The following is a 23,718-nucleotide window of genomic DNA, read 5'->3' as shown; positions in this document are numbered from 1 at the left end:
GTCCATCCATCCTTTCTCCGATGGGAGACGGTGCGATGGCGCAACCGGCGTGAATCCGAGTAGGAGTTGCTTTTTGGACCTGATTGCAATCTTATGTCTAGAGTTAGGGTCCTCCTTGCAAGTTTCAAGAACCAGTCTATAAATTTCTATTTTCTCAAGTCCCGTAGTGAGCTTTGTATCTTCACCACTATGAATGGAGAGCTCTATGAGCCCTGGAGACTTTTCAAGAAAAAATGCTGTACTGTTGATGCTTTTTGTAGTAACGAAATTGTCTTTTTTTGTTGGCCAAGTCTGATCTTCTCCGGCATTGAGATGTCGGTGCTTGCTCTAACATGATTCGATAGTAAAAAGTATGCAATCTAAGAGCAAATACAGCAGTTAATATAACAGTTTGGGGGTTGTTCCAACCAGATCTCTTGAAAAAATAATAATAATAATAATTTCAAATAAATTCACACAAAACAGATAGCAGTTGAATTAATCTTTTCAAAAGGTGGGGAATAGCCACACCGTTGTTACTGGGGCGGGCGGGGGGGGGGGGGGGGGGGGGGTGGGGCTGGGCAGGATTTTTACAAGTAGAATGTGAAAAACATAAGCTTATGTACATGTACAATAATGCCCACGACTAGTTAGCTGCTAGATTTTCCAAGAAAGATTGTTGCGGTGTAAGAAATTATGCGGTTTCACGTTGTACATATTATTGCTTCTTTGAATCCGTTGGTCCAAAGTGGAATAAGAAAGAAGATGGGGCTCTATTCTGTCTTCCCAATCCTGTTCATCACATCATGGTAGTACAGGAGAACGCACATAGGCTGGCCGTAGATGCAGAAAAAGAACCAAAATATCATGTTGCCGGCCTGTTGAAGGTGACTATAAATTAGAACTGGTTTACATGAAAGTAGAATCCTTTAGTAGGAAACAAGGAAAGGATGGCTAACCATTGTATCCCTGAATTTGCTTTTGAGGCATGATGTCAATGTGATAAGGGGGATCTGGCAACAAGGGAGAAAAGGAGATGATGTAAGCAAAGTTTGCTGTCTTAGATGATACAGCAGGACAGACCTACTTACTATCAAGTACAGCCTCTGTTCCTAAATATAAGACGTTTTGGCAGTTTAAATTGAACTGCCAAAACATCTTATATTTATAAACAGAGGTAGTATCTTATATTTTTTGACACTACACTAGTGTCAAAAAATGTCTTATATTATGGGACGGAGGGAGTAGAATACAAGAGACAACATATAGGATGATCCTCAAAAGTGACTTTAAGTTAGAAATTCACAACATATCTTGCACAATATTTTATGATGCAGCAATAAATTTTGGCATACCTGCAGCATGATCCCTAGGAATGCCCAGAACTTCAGAATTCGGCAGGGGACAGCAACAACAAGCTGGTATACAATAATCAAAAGGTATCATGATTTACTCACGACAGGCCGAGATGCTACTTTTATTGAACAGCAAACAGAGAACAAAGTAAGCCACCCAACAAGTGTCAAAAGCGGTTAAAGAGCGCTAGATAATTAGTGTGGTTATGTGAGGGAAGGCAAAGGGAGCAAGTTTACCTCATGGAGCACGGCAGATACAAAAAATGATACAAAAACAGCAACTTCCTGCAAGAAAAACAGCACAAATGACCAAACACAAACTATGTACAACGCATGCCCAGCATAGCAGTTTAACATCTTGCAATTTACCTTCGATATACCACTTCGCATGCAAGGAAAATATATATGACGAACAATCCATTTATGCACGGGCTGCGAACATAGACATCATCCATATTAAAACCATGAAAGCGGAAAATAAACAAAGAAATTAAAAGACCAACAGCAAGCAATATAACAGAAAAAAAATATCAAATTCATTCTTTTTAAAAGAACCTCCATTTTGAGCTTGACATTTCTTTGACCTTTGAATAGGATAAATATTATAACTCCATCGGAAAGGTGCAAGCTTATGTACAGATATTGTTTTTTATTACAAGCAGCTTGCAAAAAATAGCATGGTTGAGAAAAGACTACCATACCATGTTCCATTTTCGCCAATACTAATACCATCCGGGTACAGAAGCACATGCAGCAGAAGCAAATATCATACACAAAATTAGCTATGTTTAAGTGAGAAGAAAATCAGTACTAACTTCAAGAACTTTTGTATTTCACCTCATCAATTGTTTTTGCATTCCACCAGTCTTTGTAGAATTCACGGTCACCGAAACGAAGAATCTCAGCAAGTATATTTAACCTGTGTAACAATATGAGTTCAAACTGTAAATCTGCAATATTCCGAGAGTGTTTAAGAGAATTTCTATATGACGGATAATCCAGAGAACAAATTCAAAAACAAATAGACTTTCATCCCGTGATGTACTGAAGTTAACTATTCACTTGATTGATGAATAGGCATTTACCAGAGATGGAAAAAGCAATAGAACATGCAAAGCCATAAGTAAACATTTGGTAATGAGAGCCTCAGAACAGTCTCTACAGCATTCAGAAGTCCGCCTTTCAATGGATGTTGAGAGTTCACGACGATTGGATTTATGTACTGCAATTTCAAAAAAGTCAATAGATGATTAAGAACCACGTTGAGTATTTTGTAAGACATAGAAAGATAAAATGGCTTACCTGCTCAATAATGAAACCTTGAATACCTGTAAATATCAAGTACAGAATAATTTGACGAATCAGCCACCCTTTTCTAACATTTTCAGTTCGAGGATAACTTGGCTGCATGATTAATACTAATAATTAGTTCATTTGAACAGCAAATAACCTCCTACAATCCCTTTCGCAGCTAGATGGAAATGAAAATTGTAATTTAAATAATAAATGTCACTAAATGCTCCAAAAACAAGAGCATGCGGTATTGTCAACTGGCAGTCACTACTGACCAACGAAACTGCATACGGACTCAAGTACAATTAACTCGAGACCTCTAGGTCAGCGTTGTGCTACCACCGATCCATAATAAAGGTCGCAGTTTTGAACTAACCCCGGTTCAAAACTGCAACACTTATTTTGGACCGGAGGAAGTATATGACGGTTCCCCCAAGACATTGAGTTGTTGGTGAGTATTATATAAATATGTAAATACACGAAATGGAATCAAAGCTAGCCAAAAAGAGGCTCAGAGGACTGCAATTCTATCTTCTAAGTGCCTTGCTAACAAGCACGTAAACTTCAGATTTGCATCATAATCTTTGTAGGGAAACATTTTCTACCTTGTTGAAATAAGTCGGAGAAATGACATAATTTTGTTAAAATCAAAGAAAAAAATGATATATTAGGCCGTAAAAGTATAAGATACATGTGCGGTGGTTCCTCTGCCAAATATGATGGAAATATGGCTGTGGAATCTAATCATCCAATCAGAATAACTACCTTCTAGAAGTCAGGGTTAGCACGATTCTTTTACAACTACCTCTCTATGCAGGATGATTAGAAACATACCTGATAGCACAGTGTTGGAGCCATCATGAAGTATATTAGGCTCCCTAAAGTTGGAGCTTGTAAATTATCCATGTCAGCTGTGCTGGGTGCATTATCAACCTAATAGATGGAATGTTATTGTGGAGCAAGACAAAGCTTAATAAGATAGCAATAGTATCAAAACAAAAAGCTGCACAGAAGAGCAAAGAATAAGACCGAGGAACAGAAGCAGTGTTTCATGGAAATTTTAGGAACTGAACAGTTCGTTAAAATAGCAATTTATTTAAGAACTTGGGTAGAACGTATCACCTAAGAATTTTCAAGCTGTAGTACCAGCATTAGAGAAGCGGGCCATGTGATTTGTTCTGAGACAGCTAACTTTTTCCTCTCTATATCCCCAACACACACCACCGCCATCCCACTCCAGACTCTGCCCTCGATTTGGGCATTTATAAGTACTACTAAAATAACAAATCATCCAAGAGTAATAAGTGGACTAGTAAAGAGGGGTAATCCAATACTTTTTTTTAACCTTGGTAATCCAATACTTTCGACATGCATCTCGGTTGAAGTGCAAATACAAGAATCCCAAGGGAGTAAGTACCATAAGGTATATGTTTATGATCGTGCTGGAAAACATTTCAGATATATTCATAAGTGAAACAAGGGGAAGTGTCAGGACCTGCTATTTGTTGGCTGTGGCCCAATCCACCCCAATTAAACTGAGTATGAAAGCCCACAAATAAAAGGAATGAAAATGATGGAAACATACCTTCTTACCACTAATGGTTAATTGCCTTATGTCATGGTTTGTATGGGCAAAAGATACGAGCTTCAGCCAAACAATGCAGGCAATAAACATCAACAAAAAACCAGACACAACCGCAGAATCACACCTGAACCAAGTGGCAGCATGTGGTATCAGGGAAATGCAGAGCAATGATATCCTATTATTGCAAAAGCTTTAACATTGGGATTTAAGAATGAAATGCAATTATATGATGAAGCTAGAAACAGCATTCAGATCTGATATATGGTATATGTGTGCATGCACTTTGTTGTGCCTCTATGTGACATTCTGGCATGCAACTGAAGCTCTCTTACTTCACATAAATTCGAAAAGATGAATGTTCTTACATAAGAATGACAAGCACTGGATATACAATTTCAGCTGTGGTAAGAATGATATGAAGACAGGTAGCAACCTGCAAAGAATGAGTAAAACATCGGTGTTAGTTGGTGCAAGAGTACAAAAATATGAAGAAATGATAGATAGAACAAGAGAACCCAAGATCTACACAAAACATGGGCAACTCAAGCTGTTCATTAGAATACAGTATATCAGTAAAGTAAGATACACAATATATAGTTAAGAGAGTCCCGGCTTACAGCATCAGTAATAACATTACGGAACGCCAACTGCTCAACTGAAAATGCACCAAGAGGGAAGGCTGGTAGACTAAGGCTGGAACAGGAAAATCGTAAACACGATCAGTTCATTGAAGGCATTAAGCAAACACAATGGCATACACCATAGCAGAACTGAATATTACCAGCACATTAGAAGTGGCCAGTCCCGCAATGATGTAGAGTTGAACCAAAAGCCAGCTCGTATTAATAAGCCATACTGCAAACAGCATCAGGAGTAAAAGACTGATAAACAAATACGGTACGTCTATGACGAAGTGAGGGGATGGTTTATATTTACTAGATGAGAAAAGGCAGATAAAAACCTTCATTAAGTTCTCAATAATCAGCCGGCCGTTCACTGCAACGAGAACAACAATGCACAGATTGAAAAGGCCTGCATGACTCTGTTACAAATGACAAGAAAAAGTATCAGAGAACAATGACTCTGGCAGCTGCACAGATTGAAAAGGCCTTCATTAAAACGGCTCTGACGGAAAAGCACAAGCAATAGAAAAAAAAGGCCAAGGACAAATCATTAGCAAAAAGGATAGCTATGTCCGTTGCATTTCAGCGTGCGACCTGAGTTACCTAATAAAGCACTAACGTATCGTGCTTATCAACTATGGCCACATATCACACTGAAAAAGAAAGCACGTGAGTTAAACCCACAACTACCAGTGACCATCTATCTGACCACATAAATCACGTGATTCCGCGACCAACCTTCCAATCATAGTGCACCCCCCGCAAAAAAAAAAAAAATCATACTGCACTGTACTAGATTTGTGCTTCTCGCACGCATCAAAAACATATCTTCTGTCAGATTTCGACCCAAAAGAGCAACAACTTTTTATGACAAGGAAACGCCTGAATTATCGTTACATAACAGCCATAATGAAATTCAGACACAAATAAACAATTGAGCAACCGACAGAGCTAAACATTTAAACGAGGATAGGTCTGTTAACGAAATGGGGGCCAGAGCGGGAGGAGCCCACCTGCTTGAAGATGGCGTCGGAGCTCAGGGGACTCTCCTTCGCCTTCCGGTGAACTGGGGCAGCCGCGCGGAAGCTGAACGCGGTGAAGTCCCCGGGGCCGCCGGTGGACGAGGTGTCCCCGCTTGAGTCGCGGCGGCGGTGCGACGAGGAGGGCTCGGGGGGGCCGGACTCGTCCCCAGAGTCCGCCGCGAAGCTGGCACGCGCGGCCACCGCGGCACCGGAGCTCAGCCGGCGGCGAAGCGCGGCCACGAAGCCCTCGGGGGTGAAGCCGCCTCCACGCGGGCGCGGCGGGCGCCGGTGGACTGGCGGGGGGGCCTTGATCTCGGCACCGTTCGAGTCCTCCATTCAAGGGGCTAGGTTTCTCTCTCTGACCCTCTCTCTCTATGGCCTCTCGATTTGGAGGAGGAGAGGAGACGTCGAGACGAGAGGAGAAGGCCTTCCCCGGTGGTGACGTACAGCAAGGCCGGCTTTCCGTCGATCAGTATCACACCTCGGATCGGGAGGAGGCTGGCGTGGGACCCACGTGTCTGTTGGGTTTTTTCTTTTCAGGGAACGTAGCAGTATTTTTTTTTCAGGGAATGTGTCTGTTGTTCGGAGTCCGAGTGGCCATGTGCGGCGGGAAAGGATTTCGGTATTGAGAGCGAATCATACTGCACTGTAATTGAGAGCGAATCCAACTGCACCCATCCAAATCGTCCACCCACGTCCGCTCTCCGTATCTACACTACTATTAAACAAGAAAACATATTTCTGGCGAACGAAAACTCGGGCGTTCGTATGCTCGCACAAGGGAAACAACCGCCTCCTTAGATTCCGCTGGCAGCTTCCTAATTTTTGGGCCTCGATACTTCTTTCTCTCCCGATATCGAGAAAAACAGCACCGCCGCTCCTCCCTTCTCCTCCTCCTGTGCACTTCCCCTAGATCCACCCAGCCTCCGGTCATCGCCCGCGCTCCTGCAAGCCGCCGCCGACCTCCTCAGCCGGTCAACCGCGCCCAACGCCCTCCTTTGTTTTCTCCCCCTCTCCTCACTAATCTCTCTCCGTTCCCAAACTACAGGACGCCATGGCCACCGGAGGCAGGGGACGCGGCCGCGATGGCCCTGAGCTCGGCGGCGTGGAAGCCATTGGAGGTGCTGGCGAGGCCGAGGTCGGTGAGCATGGCAGCGGCGGTCGGGTGCATTGAGCGCAGGTAGGACTTCCTCATGAGTTGTTTTCCTCCAACGCCGGGGTGTGGATCTACGTGCGGGGGGCTGCAGCCGCCGCCACCGCCTCGATCCCGACCCCCTTCCCCCCGCTTCCCGGGGACAGACCCGTCGCCTTCTCCCTTCTTCCTCGGACCCCAGGACGTCCTGCTGTCATCTGCACCCCGTCCCAGTCTTCATCCGGCCATCAGGTTTCCTTCCCCTCAAAGAAGGTATGCATGAGCAGCTAGCCATCAGGTTTTGGTAGGTGGCTGGATGACAAAAGACTTGGTTACACACTGATGTATTTCCGTTTATTGCAAAATTAATGGAAAGGGGTGAGAGCCCGGTTGGAAAAAAGCTAGGTTGTTTCTTCTCATCCACCGCAGCATCAGTTCTTTCTTATTGAATATAATCAATCAATACCACCAGGCCGTAGAGATGGGATCTTCACAATTTCTGGGTCAGATCCGCCCCTGGTGTCCATAGCAGGATCATGCATGTTGTTGTGTTCATGGATTCCATCTTGTGGATGATGATTTGTGTATATTTGGTGTGCTATCTTTATCTTGCGTGGTTACAAATTTTAGTTGTTTTTATAAGGAATGGTGTGCGATAGCTTAGTAAAATAATTAGAACTACTCTGCACATGGATACCCATGCGTGTACAATTGCTGTATTTTTTAGAAGATACTAACTGCCGCTCTTTGTAGATTTTGAAGGAAGGAGAGAAGTCCGCTAAGCCACCCCTTAGGAAGCGGATGGACTAGCTCGACGCGGTCTTTTCCTGCCCATTCTGCAATCATGGGAGTAGCATTGAATGCCGGATGTTAGTACTATATTCATGTGTTTTCCTGTTAGTTGGTTGATAATGGATGGCTATCTATCCATTCAACATTGTGAATGGCCTTCTTTTTCTCTTCAGTCATATGCACAACCTGATTGGTGAGGTTACTTGTCAAATCTGCCAGGAAAGCTTCAACACCACTGCAAATGGTACATAGAACTGCAGATTGTACCTCCGTCATCCCGCCGTCCTCACCCCATCATTGTGCGCCCCCGCCTGTCCGCTCACGCATTCACATTGAGGAAGATGATGAGTACCTCAGCCACGCCGCCGTCCTCTCCCCGTCGTCGCGCGCCCCCGCTCGTCATCCATCCGCAGCTTTTCCAGTCCCGACCGCCGGAGAGTCGCGTCGCTGGGAACAAGCACCTTGCAATCGTGGTGTGCTTCTCCGTTGGTGCTGTCGTATAGACATCTTGCAAGTAAGTGACCTTCAATCCAAATGTTATCTTTCTCTGCACTTGATTTCAGTTGCTTTCTTATGGTCTCCTGAATTACTTGGCATGTGTCAGTCATTCTGGATAGGGAACGTTCTTAAGGGACATCATGTTCACTTGGGATACTTACTGGATTAAGGAAGAAATTTTGAAATGCTTCTGAAACAATATCGTTTCATTAGTTGAGGACTTTGGGTAGTTCAGCATGTTCGATTGAGCATAATTAAGAAGCTTGATTTGTAATTATATAAAAAATTGTAAAATGATCTGTAAAAGTTGAACTTCTCACCAAAATTATATCACTGAAGTTAAATCAAGTGAAAAAATAGTGTGCTGCGGTGCAGTTACTTGCAGCTGGGACTGATCTGATGAAGAAATTATTCTGTTAAAGACCTGGCAGATAGTTTTTCTGCTGGCAATGTAATTACACTTGTTTGGATGTGCTTGTTTTGGATTAAATGATAGAATGGGTGTTGTACTATTGTTCTTGATTTTCTCACTTATTTAGTAGTGTTTGACGGGCATTCTAATCATTTTTTGAGACCACTTTGGAGAGGGTACGTGATTGAAAAGCTCGGATTTTCCTGTTAGCAAGAGTATTTTATATCTTACCATGAAAAGCTGTAATGCTATTGTTCCTACAGATTCAAGAACTCAGATTTAGTAACAAGATAGATTTTTATCATGCCTCGCTATGAAATCATGTTTGGTTGCAGTGCAAAGGTCAATTGAGAATTTGAGATCCGTTGTGAAGAACGGTAGATGCTTGCTTGTCGACTGCCTAGAGATTTTGTTTCTGAATTTTTTTGTGTTGGATCGCAGGATGTTGCTGATATATGGTCGTGTTTGTTCAAAAAAAGTCGTGATGTGTTATTGATCAGGATATTAGTATATCCCAATCTCATCACAGGATCTGTTCACTGGGTTTCTAAAACTATATAGCATTTTATTAGTTATGGGTTGGAGCAGTCTTTCTTTTTTCCTCTCGAGAAAACATTGAAGCTTAATGTCTTGATGCATTTGAAAAAGAGAATGGCAAAACAAAACAGTTTACTTAAGGGTTACATGAGTGCCTCTGAATTTTAAAAAATGTCAGCAATAGTTTCCTGTTTTGACTAAGATTCTTTATTTTCTTAGGAGCAAGCATTTTCTGTAATTCACACCACAACATGACGGCATGTGCATAGCATAAACCATCATTTGGGTAATCTAAATATTAGCTTTGGTAGCCTCATTTGCAATTGTGTATGTCTGTCAGGTTGATGCCGAGGTAGCTAGCAAAGATGCATGATGCATATATTATTCAGTACTGTTCTTACTGACGTTTTTCTTTCTGATGATAAACCACGGGGATAAATTGGCAATGTATCTCTTCACCTTCCAGAATGAGAGCTTCACAGAGGTCCTCCTGGTGTGGGAGATCATGAGAGCCTAGAAATGCAAATGAGGCTGGAAGGATTATTTTGTTGGTGTCCGAGAGCGAAATATTTTGTGTTGCAAAGTTAGCCGTGGACCCTGTGTGGGAGCTTTGGGAGGATGATCTTGCCGCTACGCTGGTCATGTGTCAACCGTACGCCTTTTAATTTTAATACCGGCATTTTTGAGGTGCAGGATTTCTCAAACAGCACTATACATAGGGCCTTCCAGACTATCTCATAGATTTTATCCTGTAAAGTCGTGTGAGTTGTTTCACATGCTCGAGTGTGAATGAATTGTAGGGGATGCCACTTCTGCTGGTTGGGATGTTGATGGCGTGTGTGCTTTTTGCCGCTGCTAGCATCTACTCCCTCCGTTCGGAATTACTTGTCACAAAAATGGATAGAAATGGATGTATCTATAACTAAAATACATCTAGATACATTCATTTCTTGGACGAGTAATTCCGAACGGAGGGAGTAATGAGTAGTATAGTGCACAACTGCATTAGCTTTGGACGTATGTGCTTCAATACTTTTTTTTTCTGTTGGGCTTTAATATTCTACTAAATTTCTGATCGATAAAAATGTTTGTGGCTACTATAGTACTCCCTTCGTCCGGAAATACTTGTCATCAAAATGGATAAAAAGGATGTATCTAGAACTAAAATATGTCTAGATACATTCCCTTTTATTCATTTTGATGACAAGTATTTCCGGACGGAGGGAGTATATGTGAAATATACAAACATTTATTCCTTGTTTTCTTATCGTCTAATGTGTTTGGCACTTTTTCTTTCAGATTTACCTCTCTTCTTTGTGCAGCAGGTGCAAGGTCTCAACATGTTCAAGGCTACTTCCAGCTCTTCTTTTTTCATTTTCATTTTATTTTTGTTCATGCATTTTTCTACCATACAAGGACTTGAGGTCATTCGTTGGTTGTAGGGCATGGGGAGCTTCACAATTATGTTAACTCAATACTGAATGTATCAAAACATTGTTATGGTTACTTCTTATTATTTGGTTACACAAAGTCATGGCAGCACAAGTTGTATGTATATCTTGAGATACATGGTGATGCATCTTTGTGAGATTAATTGTGAACCCAATTTATTGATGCTTTGACAGTTTCTGATTTAGTGGCTTACACTGAAGGTGCATACCATCAGCAAAGATATGATTAGGCTTAAGATATAAGGAGAAATAACCGTTATATATTTAAGTTAAATACACATGGTTTTTCACTTCTGTGAAGGATGGAGTTATGTTTAATGTCTAACTTTCACATTTTGTTGTGTATGGATCCATAGTCGATGACCAAGTTGTTGTCTACGTGTGTTATTTGACTGTCAATCTGTGGGTTGTTGTATATAATAGCCGAGAAGTCCATTGTGTGCGCATGTTCGATACGAGATATGGTAGCATATGGAAAGAATATCTGCAAAGCTATATACAGTTCAAATTTAGATTTGAGCTACATTGTTGCATTTGTTCATTTTATTGAAATAATTGTGTCCTAATTAGAATGACCGAGGAAATTTGCTTTTATTATTTGCAACGTGCACGCTTACTAGTGTGGACAAAAATCAAGACCCAATGCGGAGACCCATTTCTATTTTTCATTTGTTTCGTGTCCACTTGAAACCATTTCAGTCTCAAATTTAGAATTGATTTAAGTCCGAAGCGTACACAAAACGGACGTTTTTTCGTCCGGCTGCGTCCGCTGCACGTCGAAGTTGGCCCGTCTCTCATCCAAACAAATGGGCCCACTCACCCATCCCACCCCTTTCCTCTCTTTCTCGCCCACCCAAACCGGCGCAGAGCACGCCGCGATGCCGACGCATATTGGCATACCGCCGGTGCAACAACTTCCCCTCCGCCACGATCGTCTCTCGCCGGCTTCCACCGTCGCCACCGCTTCACCTGTGGCTGAGCTGCCCGCCGTGTGTGCGTGCTGGTACTGCTGCCCGACCACGCGAGCGTGCTAGCTAGCTGGCTAGCCGCCGCTGGCCGAGCGCGCGTGCTAGCTAGCTAGCTAACGGCTGCTGCCTGGGCATTCATGTGGTACTGCTGCCCGCCGCGCGCACGTGCTAGCTAGCCACCGCTGGCCGTGCGTGTGTGCTGGTGCTGCTGAGCTAGCGAGCCGCCGCTGTCTGGCCGAGCGTGCGTGCTAGTGCGGGCAGGACGCAGGGAGAACAAGCGCGGGCGGGCGCGAGCGCGCGATGTGGGGGGCACGGCCACGGACGAGCGCGAGCGCGCGATGCGGAGCACGGGCGGGCACGGGCGTGCGACCCCATGGCTTCGTCACCGGCACGGCCTCGTCCGCGAGCAGTTCGGCCTCAGAGTTGCCTGGCGCTGGCCTGGTCCACAGGCAGGAGTGCGCCACAGGAGCTCGGGAGGCGGCGCAGGAGCTATGGACAGTTCACTCACCAGGTGTTCGACGGAATGTCGGGGCGGACACATCACCAAATGCGTCTGCCCCTGTTCGGCGCACTAGCGGACCCAAATGAAAAGGTGGACACGGACGAGCGGACGGCTGACCCAAACGGACAAAAAGCGCGTCTGTTTGCGTCGGCCAGTTGGAGTTGCTATGAGGGCACATACAACACAGGTGTAGCGCAACTCCAACGCGCCGACCCAAACTGACAGCAACATGTCCGACTTTTGTTCATTTGGATCGATCACGGACATCGAAGTTTGATTTTAACCACCGACCCGTAGATGCGCCCAACAAGGATAAACGCATTCGACATTTATAACGAATTTTAAAATTTAAATACTAAAAACCATTACATAAAAATATAACAACCAATGCTGGAGAGCGTCGCCATCCTCCTCTTTGATAGATTTAGGGTAGGGGGCCCGAACTATGCATTGGTGTCAAAACCCTAGCTCGGGCTTGGGCCGGTGGCTGTCAGTGTCAAAACCGGCCGATCTCGGGTAGGGGGCCCGAACTGTGCGTCTGAGGATCGAAGGTAACAGGAGACAAGGGGGACACGATGTTTACCCAGGTTCGGCCCCTCTTAATGGAGGTAATACCCTACTTCCTGCTTGATTGACTTTGATGAGTATAGGGGTTACAAGAGTCGATCTACCTCGAGATCGTAATGGCTAAACCCTACCTGTCTAGCCTATGTAAATTCTGATAGCCTCTATGGACCAAACCCTCCGGTTTATATAGACACCAGAGGAGCCTAGGGTTGTACAGAGTTGGTTTACAGAGGAAGGAAACTACACATCCGGACGTCAAACTTGCCATCCACGTAAAGGAGAGTCCCATCCGGACACGGGGGAAGGCCTCCTGCCTTGTATCTTCACGGCCCACCAGTCCGGCCCATGTTACATAGCCCGGATACTCGAGGACCCCTTCTCCCTCAGTAGCCCCTGAACCAGTCTTCAATGGCGATGTATTCGGCACGCATATTTGTCTTCGGCATTGCAAGGCAGGTTCCTCCTCCGAATAATTTAAAGCAGTCTTCTGAGTAAGAGATCTGTATCCGGCTCTGTATAACCGTTACAACCCTCGACCGCAAGGGCACAATACTAAATCAAAATAAGGCATGTCCACTGACAGCTTTTTCGGCGAAACGTTATGTCTGACCTTTTTATTATTTCGAACTGTTTTTTGACCTCCCGCTTTCGCGCTTCGAGGCGCAGCCTCTATTGACACGTCTTGTCAAAGCAGAGATCGTGTCCCCTTATCGCGGGATTCTCATCAATACAGGTTTGGGTAATCCAACCGTGCCGTTCGCACGACCCCTTGGGAATAGGCGAGTTTTAAGGCTAGTGGGGCGGGCGCTTGGTATTCACGGCCTATATAAGCGGATAAAGATCCATCTTTTTTACCCCACGCCTTCTTCCTTCCTCAACCTTCCCATCCTCGAGCTCCAGCACCCAAGCTTCGATCTTCCCCACCGCCACCAACCTCTCCAGCCATGTCCGAATCCGGCTCTCAGGGCAAGTGGGTGGCCTCCTCCGTGATGGAGTAGGACCTCAAGGAGGTCCAGGAGGCGGGGTACCTGAGTGCGGACGTTGTGCACAGGATCCCTGCCAAGAAGCAGGTCATCCCCACTCCGGAGCCCGGCGAAAGGGTGGTATTTATCCCCCACTTCCTCCGCGGACTAGGGTTTCCACTTCACCCTTTTGTCCGCGGCCTCATGTTCTATTACGGGCTAGATTTCCACGATCTAGCCCCAAACTTCTTCCTCCACATCTCGGCGTTTATTGTCATGTGCGAGGCGCTTCTCCGCATCCCCCCTCCCACTTTGGCCTATGGCTCAAAGTCTTCAACGTGAAGCCGAAGGTGGTTGACAGGCAGCACACAGACTGCGGAGGTGCTATGGTGAGCAAGCTCCCCAACGTCACCTGGCCCAAAGGGGCCTTCGTGGAAACTGTCAAGATATGGCAGCAGGAGTGGTTCTACATCACCGAACCCCGCGGCGCCAACTAGGCGGCCACTCCTGAGTTTAGATCCGGACCCCCGATGCGGCTCGCGTCGTGGACCAACAAGGGTCTGGACTGGGGGTCGACCGACAAGGTGTTGATGCTGCAAAAGCGCATCAAAAACATTATAGAAAAGAACACCAGCCTCACTGACGTGATCCAGGTGATGCTATTTCACCGGACCCTTCCCTGCTAGCGCCGGCCTCTCCACATGTGGGAGTTCAATCCGTAAGGGCCGTGGACCTTGCAGCGATTATTCGGCATGACGCACGAAGAGATCTAGAAGCTGCTTTTCAAGGCCCAGAAGTCGCGGACGGAGACGACCGACGACATCCGCCTCGACTGCGCTCACCCGGCCACCCCGGTAAGTTTTTTAGTTTCCAAACATAACTTAGTTCACAAATCAATGGGGTATGCTGAGACTTCCATCCTTTAATCAGGGCTAGACGAAAATGGCAGAGTGGATCAAGTGTCCGGCTCCGCTGCCCGAAAACCCAGCTGATCCTCTGCTAATGGGGATGCTGGTCCCGATGCCGTACTAGGCGCCGGAGAAGAAGGCCAAGAAGAAGGGCAAGGAGGCCAAAGGTGGCCTCCGCCGTAAAGGTACTTCGGACGCTATGTCCAGAGATACCAAAGCTCTCTCCTCCCACGAGGGAGATGAAGACGAAGAGGAGGAGGAGGAAGAGAGAAATTCTCCCCTTAAGGGGAGGAAGAAGAAAAGGGCGGCCTCCGTAGACCCAGAGGCGGAGGCGTACAAGAGGGGGAAGACATCCCTCTCGGACGGCTTGGATTCGGATGCCGAAGGCATCCCCGAGTGGCGCCCCAGGTCGAAGCCCCTGGCCGATTCGTAAGTATCCAAGGATGCCTTACATATATCCGGTATTTATGATTGTAGTTTTAACACATTATATTGTGTGCTCCAGCCCGGCCCGCAATCTCCCCCAACTATCATCATCTTTGGGGAACTCGTTGGAGCCGGGGATGGTGGAGAGCGAGACGCCTCCGCGAGCCTCTCCGCCAACCGCTATGGACGACACCGAAGTGTTGTCCCGAAGAGCCTCTCCGGGCCATGGAGAGGTGTGGGAGGCCGCCAAGATGGCGCCAGAGGGTAACGCCTCGGCTGCCGAGAACATGGGGGAACCAACCCCCATGAAGACTGATGACGGGGGCCATGACCAATCCGGCCCCCAGCCGAACACCATTCCGGAGACCCACACGGCTCCAAAATCAAGCAAGCAACCCCCTTTGAAGGAGGGGGGAGCGTCGACTCCACCGGCGACCTCCATCAATCCGGAGGCGCCGGACACTTTGGTGGAAGCACTTCGACGTGCTTCCGTCATGGAGGAGCACCGTACCCTGATGGGTACGGTGGTTGAGAAGGTTCAGTTTGCCAAAAACGGGCTGAACGAAGCCTTCACCAGCCCATTAACAGGCTTTGAGGTATGCGATGTAATACTCTTAGCCGCTTTGCATATGCAAAAAATATGCCTGTGTATAGACGTAGCCCCTGAGACTCTGTTCGGCTTTTGAAAAAAGGCCGAACAGAGGATCAAGTAATATTTGCAGGAGATAACATACTTGTCTATTTTGATAAACAGGCTTCACTGTTAACGGCGACCGCCCAGGCCGCCGAAGTATCCGAACTCAAGCGGAAGCTGGAGCTGGCCGATGAGGATCTCGTCCGTATCAACAAACGGCTTGATGAAGCGCAGGGTATGGTTTGAAAAAGTGTTTTACACACCTGAAGTAAATGCCAATGCGGAGTCTAATCTCCTATGTTGTCCTGATCATATTTGCAGGTAGTGCGGCCGCGGTCGAGACCCTAAAGAGCACCCTTGCCCAAGCCAAGGAGCAGGTGCGGGTGAGCCAAGCGGCCGCTGACAAAGCGGCTGCGGATTTAGAGGCCGAGCAGGTCACCCGCCGCAAGTATGAGGAGCAGGTGACCGAAGTGGAGCAGGAGCTCAAGGATGCCGCCAGCAAGTGCGAGGCCTTGGAGGAGAAGAATAAAACCCAAGCGGTCAATCTCTCCAAGGCTCTTCAGGAGGCCAAGGAGGCGCGGACCGAGTCCCGAGCGGCTCGCGAGGAAATCAAGCAGGCTGAACAGATAGCGGCTGGTAAGCCCTTTCTTTTACAGAGTATATTTGGCGGTCGGAGATATTCCTTGCTTAATCGACTATGGAGTTCTCCAGACGCCTTTGCGGATCTTCTGAGGAGTGCGGCCGACGCCGTGCAATTCTTCCGGGCCCAGGAGGGAAACACCATGGAGAAGCTCTTCTGGTCATAGTACCTGGCGCCAGAAAGGCCAGCGCTGCTGCACAACCAGATGATGCAGCTGGCGGAGCTGCATAGGATGTCCGGTTTGGCAATGAAGGACATCATAGTCCAGTTGTGGCCAGCCGGACCCATTCCTAGCAGCTGCTTCGGCCTAGTCAAGCGACTCGGTGATGCCCTGCCCCGAGTTGAAGCTGTGAAGCGCTCGACGTGCATAGAGGGTGCTCGGATGGCCTTTGCCCGTGTCAAGATGCACTGGGCAAAGATGAAGGCCGCCGTCGTGGTAGTAGAGGGGCCACCCGAAGGCAAGGACCACCGCAAGCCGGAGCGATATTTCGAAGACGTCCTAGAGGGTGCCCGTTTAATAGAGGGTCAATGCTCGAAAGATGTTATGTTTGAATGAATGTATCCGGGCTCCCCGGACTTTGTTTTATGAACCAAGGCTTTGTAATGTATTTATGCCTGTTATCTGAAATTATTTTCCTCCTGTGCGACCGTTTTTATTTCTGAAAGTTTACCAGTCGCCGGCTTCAGCCCCCATGTAGATACTACGGGGGTGTTCGGAATAGCACATGACCAGACTTGACCCAATGTCTTGGTCTGTAAAGGAAGTGTCTGTGCAGTGAACTAGACAATCAGACTATGCGGCTTTATCACTCTCACTTAGCCATAGGAGTTTAACAATAGGACTATAAGCTAGCCCCTGGTGCGTGTGCGGCTATCCGAGCTTGGATGCCTTAGGCGCATTACTGGGTGCAGGCCAGTCCTTCGTATAATACGGGAAAAAATCGCAAAAGATTTAGTAAGTCGCCGAAACGCTGACCAGCTCTCGCTATATCATGACAGTCAGTTTTCGGCTTTCTCTACTGAGGTGTTTGACCGGACGAACCAGAAACACAATCGCAGTAGTTCTCCCTTTACTACCTTAGCCGAACAAGCGGAACGTAAGGTGGTAACCACAAGAGCCGGGCTACCCAACTATTCACCAAAGACATGATTCGGAGCCGATGCTTATAATGCAATATTCAGGATGCCGAAGTATACTATAAAAGTGTTCGGACTTTTTGTTTCTGAAAAATATATGTGGCCGGATAGAGCCCCTAGCAATTTATGCTGAGGTGTATATGTCAATCTGACGTGAAGAGGGAATACAGATTATGAAATAAGCCAATACCGAATAGGGTTGGACAAAACTGTTTCCACTATAGTCTGGTTGATACGTCAAAACGTGCTCTTACAGAGAATGCCATAAGCATCAAGGCTATTTTACATGCCAATAATTTGTGAGCAAGGGAAAGTTGTATATAGGTCCTGAAAAAGGTGGTCTTGAAGATCCTTTGGACACCCTGCCGCACGTCTGCGCCGCTTTTCACCTTGGTGAAGGATCCTTTGAGAGGATCAACGATCGTGTATATAGAAGGGGCCTGGGAAAGGGCCCTTGTACCACCGAAAAGTGATTTAGGTTTTAAAGAACCTGAAATAAGAGAGAAAAGAGAAAACTGGAGAAGAAAAAGAAGAAGATTAAGGTCCGAATAGGGTCGAGCCGTATTGTGAACCTTGTCCTTAGTGTGCCTCCGTCCTTGCCCACGGTATTTTTAGTGCGTAGTTATGCACGCACGGTACGTGTGCCGTGATTAGGTGGGGGTTTTGACGGAGGCCAAATTGCTAGTCCAGCTAGACGAACCGAACTGTCGTTCTACAGGGTAGACCGGACTCGTTTGACAGTGTCCGGGGGTTTGATGGCCGATGAAGTATTCGGCTTGATAAGGCCACCCTGTACCTCAGCTGCGAGGGCCGCGGTATGCTACTCGGTACGGAGGGAGCGCTCCATATTTCCATTGACTGTTATAACACCGCGTGGTCCAGGCATCTTGAGCTTTAGATAAGCATAGTGCGGGACTGCATTAAAACGGGCAAAAGCGGTTCGTCCGAGCAGTGTGAGGGAGTCCTGGACTAAGGGGTCCTCGGGCGTCCGGCCTGTTATCCATGGGCTGGACTGATGTGCTGTGAAGACATGAAGGCCGAAGACTGTACCCGTGTCCGGATTGGACTCTCCTTGGCGACCGATTATGAAGATTCCTTCTTATGTAACCGACTCTATGTAAACCCTAGATCCCCCCGATGCCTATATAAACCGGAGGGGGTAGTCCGAAAAGGAGACATTCATTACCATAGTCATACAGGCTAGGCTTCTAGGGTTTAGCCATTACGATCTTGTGGTAGATCAACTCTTGTAATACTCATATTCATCAAGATCAATCAAGCAGGAAGTATGGTATTACCTCCATAGAGAGGGCCTGAACCTGGGTAAACATCATGTCCCCCGTCTCCTGTTACCATCGATCCTAGACGCACAGTTCGGGACCCCCTACCCGAGATCCGCCGGTTTTGACACCGACATTGGTGCTTTCATTAAGAGTCCCACTGTGCCGTCGACAAAAGGTTTGATGGCCCCTCCAATCGTCGATAATGACGCTGTCCAAGGAGGAACCTTCCTCCCCGGACAGATTTTTGTGTTCGGCGGCTTTGTACTTCGGGCCAACTCGCTTGGCCATCTGGAGCAGGTCGATAGCTACGCCCCTGGCCATCAGGTCATATTTGGAAGCTTGAACTACATCGTGGATATCCGTGGAGACTTGATCTTCAATGGATTTGAGACCGCAGCGATCGCTCCCCTCCGCTCCGACGAACATGACTTAAATCTGTCATCGGATCACATCCAGGAGATGGTTCCTGTTGCTGCAACGGCCTTAGAACTAGAGAAGATCGTGCCATCCAAAGCCATAGAGTCCGCGGCGTTGGATCCACACACTGACTCAACACCCTGCAATATTTGCGTCAACGGAACTTCGGACTCGTCTCCGGCTATAAGTTCCAGACCGTGTACGCCTGCGGACACCGAGCTAGATCGGTTATCGATCTTCGAATTCAGCACCGCAGACGTTTTCCATCACTCACCTTTGGGAGATGTGCTGAACTCTTTAAAGAATTTGTCCTTGGAGAAGGACTCGCAGCCGAACTATGTACGGTTCGAGTTAGAGGCTGATGATGGGGAATTTTGCTTCCCACCCGCCACCCACTTCATAGCTACCGTCGAGGACTTAACCGACGAGCTCGATTATGGCTCCGAAGACATCGACGGTATGGACAACGATGCTGACAAGGAGCAAGGCCAAGACCCGCCATTTACTGGACGTTGGACGGCCACCTCTTCGTACGACGTTTACATGGTTGATACACCTAAAGGATCTGGCAACGACAAAGAAGAGCCAGATGCGAATAAACCCTCTGAGACGCAGTCCAGGCGCTGGCGCCCTAAACGCCGCTCTAAGTCACGTCGCTCAAAAGACAGCAACACCGGAACCGGAGAAAATAGTACTCCTGACGACGCCGAAAACAATGAAGACCCTGTTGGAGCAACATCCGAACAGGAGGAACAAGACAACGAGCAAGTTAACCCTGATAAACAGGCCACGCCCAATAACCCGGATGATGATAGTTATCGTCCACCCTCCGAGGATGATGAGAGCCTTGGCAATGAGGACTTCATCGTGCCTGAGGCACCCCTCGAGCAGGAGCGCTTTAAGCGCCAGCTCATAGCTACTGCAAGAAGCCTAAAGAAAAAGTAGCAGCAGCTCCAAGCAGATCAAGACCTACTCATCGATAGATGGACCGATGTCCTGGCAGCCGAAGAATACGGCCTCAAGTGCCCAGCCAAGAGTTACCCAAAACGCAGACTGCTACCTCAGTTTGATGAGGAGGCACCAGATCCCATACCTCCCTCGCGCAATGCGGACCGACCACCCCGCGGTCGGGATAAAACGACAACTCAGGCCGAACAACAGCCCGCCCCACCGCCTCGCAAAAACAGGGACAGAACAGCTCGGGACCATACATACGACCTTCGGTAGGAATTGGACAGTAGAGCAGGACACACCAGATCAATCTACGGATCGTGAGGACGCTTCCCTACTCGGGATGACAGCTACCTATTCGGACGTGACAAACTTAATCACACCTGGGCCGATAACCGCAGACGGACTTCATCGGAGGTGCGCCGTGACGAGGCCCGCTATAGAGGCGCCACACACCCTCTCTGCTTCACAGATGAGGTGCTGGATCACGAATTCCCCGAGGGTTCAAGCCCGTCAATATTGAATCATACGACGGAACAACCGATCCCGCAGTGTGGATTGAAGATTTTATTCTCCACATCCACATGGCCCGAGGAGATGACCTCCACGCCATCAAATACCTCCCATTAAAGCTCAAAGGACCAGCTCGACACTGGCTAAATAGTCTGCCTGAGAATTCCATCGGCAGCTGGGAGCACTTGGAAGAGGCTTTCCTTGATAACTTCCAAGGAACTTATGTCCGGCCACCAGATGCCGATGACTTAAGCCACATAGTTCAACAACCCGGAGAATCAGCCAGAAAATTCTGGACCAGGTTCCTAACCAAAAAGAACCAGATCATTGACTATCCGGATGCCGAGGCCCTAGCGGCCTTCAAACACAGCATCCGTGACGAATGGCTAGCGCGCCACATCGGCCAACAAAAGCCGAAGTCTATGGCAGCCCTTACGGCACTCATGACCCGCTTTTGCGCGGGTGAGGACAGCTAGCTGGCTCGTAGCAAAAACACAGCCAGCGAGGCAGGCCCCTCCGAGGCCAAGAACAGCACCGGCAAGCTCCGGCGCAATAGATACAAACGCCGAAGCAATGGCGACAACACCGATGACACCACAGTTAACGCCGGATTCAGCGGCTCCAAGTCCAGCCAACGGAAGAAGCCCTACAAAAGAAACAATGAAGGACCTTCCAGCCTAGACCGCATACTAGACCGCCTGTGCCAGATACATGGTACCCCGGATAAACAAGCCAATCATACCAACAGGGATTGTTGGGTTTTCAAACAGGCTGGCAAGTTAAATGCCGAAAACAAGGAAAAGGGATCACAAAGTGAGGACGAGGACGAAGAGCCCCGGCAGCCGAACACCGGGGGGCAGAAGAAATTTCCCCCTCAAGTCAAAACGGTGAATATGATATATGCTACACACATCCCCAAAAGGGAGCGTAAGCGAGCACTTAGGGACGTCTACGCGGTAGAGCCAGTCGCCCCAAAATTCAATCCATGGTCGTCATTCCCGATCACCTTCGATCGTCGAGATCACCCAACTAGTATCCGACAAGGCGGTTCAGCCGCACTGGTCCTCGACCCAATCATCGACGGATTTCACCTAATACGAGTCCTAATGGACGGTGGTAGCAGCCTCAACCTGCTCTATCAGGATACAGTGCGGAAGATGGGCATCAATCCCTTACGAATCAAACCCACAAAGACTACCTTTAAAGGAGTCATACCAGGCGTAGAGGCCCGCTGTACAGGCTCAATCATGCTGGAGGTCGTCTTCGGTTCTTCGGACAACTTCCTAAGCGAAGAGTTAATCTTCGATATCGTCCCCTTCCGCAACGGCTACCATGCACTGGTCGGACGAACCGCGTTTGCTAGATTCAACGCAGTGCCACACTATGCTTATCTCAAGCTCAAGATGCCCGGTCCATGCAGCGTCATAGCAGTCAATGGCGATACTGAATGCTCCCTCCGAATAGAGGAGCACACCGCCGCCCTAGCAGCAGAGGTACAGAGCGGCCTTCTCAAGCAGCACCATAGTATGGCTGCCGAGCCCCTGGACATCATTAAGAGGTTCTGGACTACACTGCAACAGGACAGCGCGGCTCATCAAGAGCTCGATTAGCAATTCAGCCTCCGTCCCAGTCCCGATGAAGTAGTGGCATTCGTACCACACGTACATAATTACGCACTCAAAATTCCATGGACATCGACGGAGGCACAAGCTAGCCCGGGATCTACAGTTCGGCTAGACTGATCCCGGACACACATATAACTTTACTATTTCCTTTTTCCCTTTTTCGCAGGTTTCTCTTATGCGGGCCTCTTTTGACGCCCTGATTTATGATCCTGTCAAAGGACTAATACACCGGATCGACATGGAGCCCAGGCGTACAGGGCAGCCCTAGAGGCCAATCCAACGATTACTCTATCTGTTTTCAGGACCCACACGCAGCTCGCCTTTAGTTGTGGCATGTCACGTAGCCGGTTGCTTATGGCATTATTTTGTACCAATGCGCTTTGACGCATTAATCCAACTATAATGGAAACAGTTCATGGTCCAAGTTCAAGGGCCCCAAATACCATCTCTGTTCTCCTTCTGTTTTCCTTTCAATTACTTATTTCCTAGCAACCGTACACTCTGGTACGTTTCATATTTGCCAGGGGCTCCTCATCGCCCCATAACACGGCAACAGAGTCCAAACACTTCTTATAGAGAAGTTCGGCACCCCAAATTTAGCATTATATGCATTGGCTCCGAATCATGTCTTTGGTAAATAGTTGGGTTGCCCGGCTCCTGTGCTTGCTACCCTATGTTCCGCTAAATCGGCTAGGGTAGTAAAGGGAGAACTACTGCGATTGTGCCCTGGCCTCGACCAAATGAGCGCCTCAGTAGAGAAAGCCGAAAACTAACTGTCATGATACGGCGAGAGCCGATCAGCTGTTCGAGGGTTACAAATCGTTGGAGAGTTTTTTCGCATTATGCGAAAGATCGGCACTTCCCGATCAGATGCTGACAGCACTCTGGTTTGAACCAGGGACTGCGCCCACGCTTTATTATAAAACTCCTATGGCTAAGTGAGGGCGTTTAAGCCGTTTAGTCTGATTGCCTTGTTCGTTGCGCTAAACAACTCCTTCAAGGACCATACAATTGGATCAAGATTGTTTAGATTCCATCCCGAACACCTCCGTACTACCTACGTGAGGGCAGAAGCCGACGACTGGCCAACCCTCAGATTACATACAACACGGCCGCACATGAGGAAACAATTAAAAGCATAACAAAATTACATTACAAAACATGCTTTGTTTTCGTAATACAAGGCAAAGGCAACATGAATACATTTATTCAAATACAATGTCCTGCGAACATTGTGCTGCCGCAAGGCGAGACCCCTCCAGGACATCCGCAAAGTACCGTTCGGGTGTGCGGTGCTCTTTGCCCTCCGGTGGCCCTCTGGTCACCTCGACGACGTCCATCTTCGCCCACCACATCTTGCAACGGGCGAAGGCCATGCACGCACCTTCAATGCAGGCCGAGCGCTTGATGACATCCAGCCGAGGACAGGCATTCACCATCTGCCTCACGAGTCCGAAGTAGCCGCCTGGCATAGCTTCGGCTGGCCATAGCCGGATTATCAAATCC

The 23,718-nt window shown here is 47.7% G+C and overlaps 1 protein-coding gene across 2 annotated transcripts; it reads right to left on the bottom strand.

Moving 5' to 3' along the window:
- Positions 1-416: 416 nt before the first annotated feature.
- On the bottom strand, positions 417-6,312 carry LOC109752785 (diacylglycerol O-acyltransferase 1-1). 2 transcript variants are annotated; one of them, XM_020311687.4, is made up of 16 exons: positions 5,849-6,309; positions 5,174-5,254; positions 4,994-5,067; positions 4,830-4,905; positions 4,578-4,645; positions 4,213-4,336; positions 3,462-3,560; positions 2,637-2,738; positions 2,420-2,556; positions 2,172-2,253; positions 2,036-2,056; positions 1,704-1,766; positions 1,572-1,619; positions 1,335-1,397; positions 939-992; positions 417-857 (listed from the first exon to the last, which is right to left on the bottom strand). In XM_020311687.4, the coding sequence occupies exons 1-16, from the start codon at positions 6,191-6,193 to the stop codon at positions 753-755; spliced, it is 1,542 nt and encodes a 513-aa protein (XP_020167276.1). In that variant the 5' UTR covers positions 6,194-6,309; the 3' UTR covers positions 417-752. The 2 variants fall into 2 exon arrangements, with proteins under 2 accessions (XP_020167276.1, XP_020167275.1); XM_020311686.4 differs by having other exon boundaries at positions 1,572-1,766; positions 5,849-6,312.
- Between the last annotated feature and the right edge of the window lie 17,406 nt (positions 6,313-23,718).

This window comes from Aegilops tauschii, chromosome 1 (assembly GCF_002575655.3).
Source record: "Aegilops tauschii subsp. strangulata cultivar AL8/78 chromosome 1, Aet v6.0, whole genome shotgun sequence".
In the NCBI taxonomy this organism is placed as follows: domain Eukaryota; kingdom Viridiplantae; phylum Streptophyta; class Magnoliopsida; order Poales; family Poaceae; genus Aegilops; species Aegilops tauschii.
This window is presented reverse-complemented; position numbering and strand designations above follow the sequence as displayed.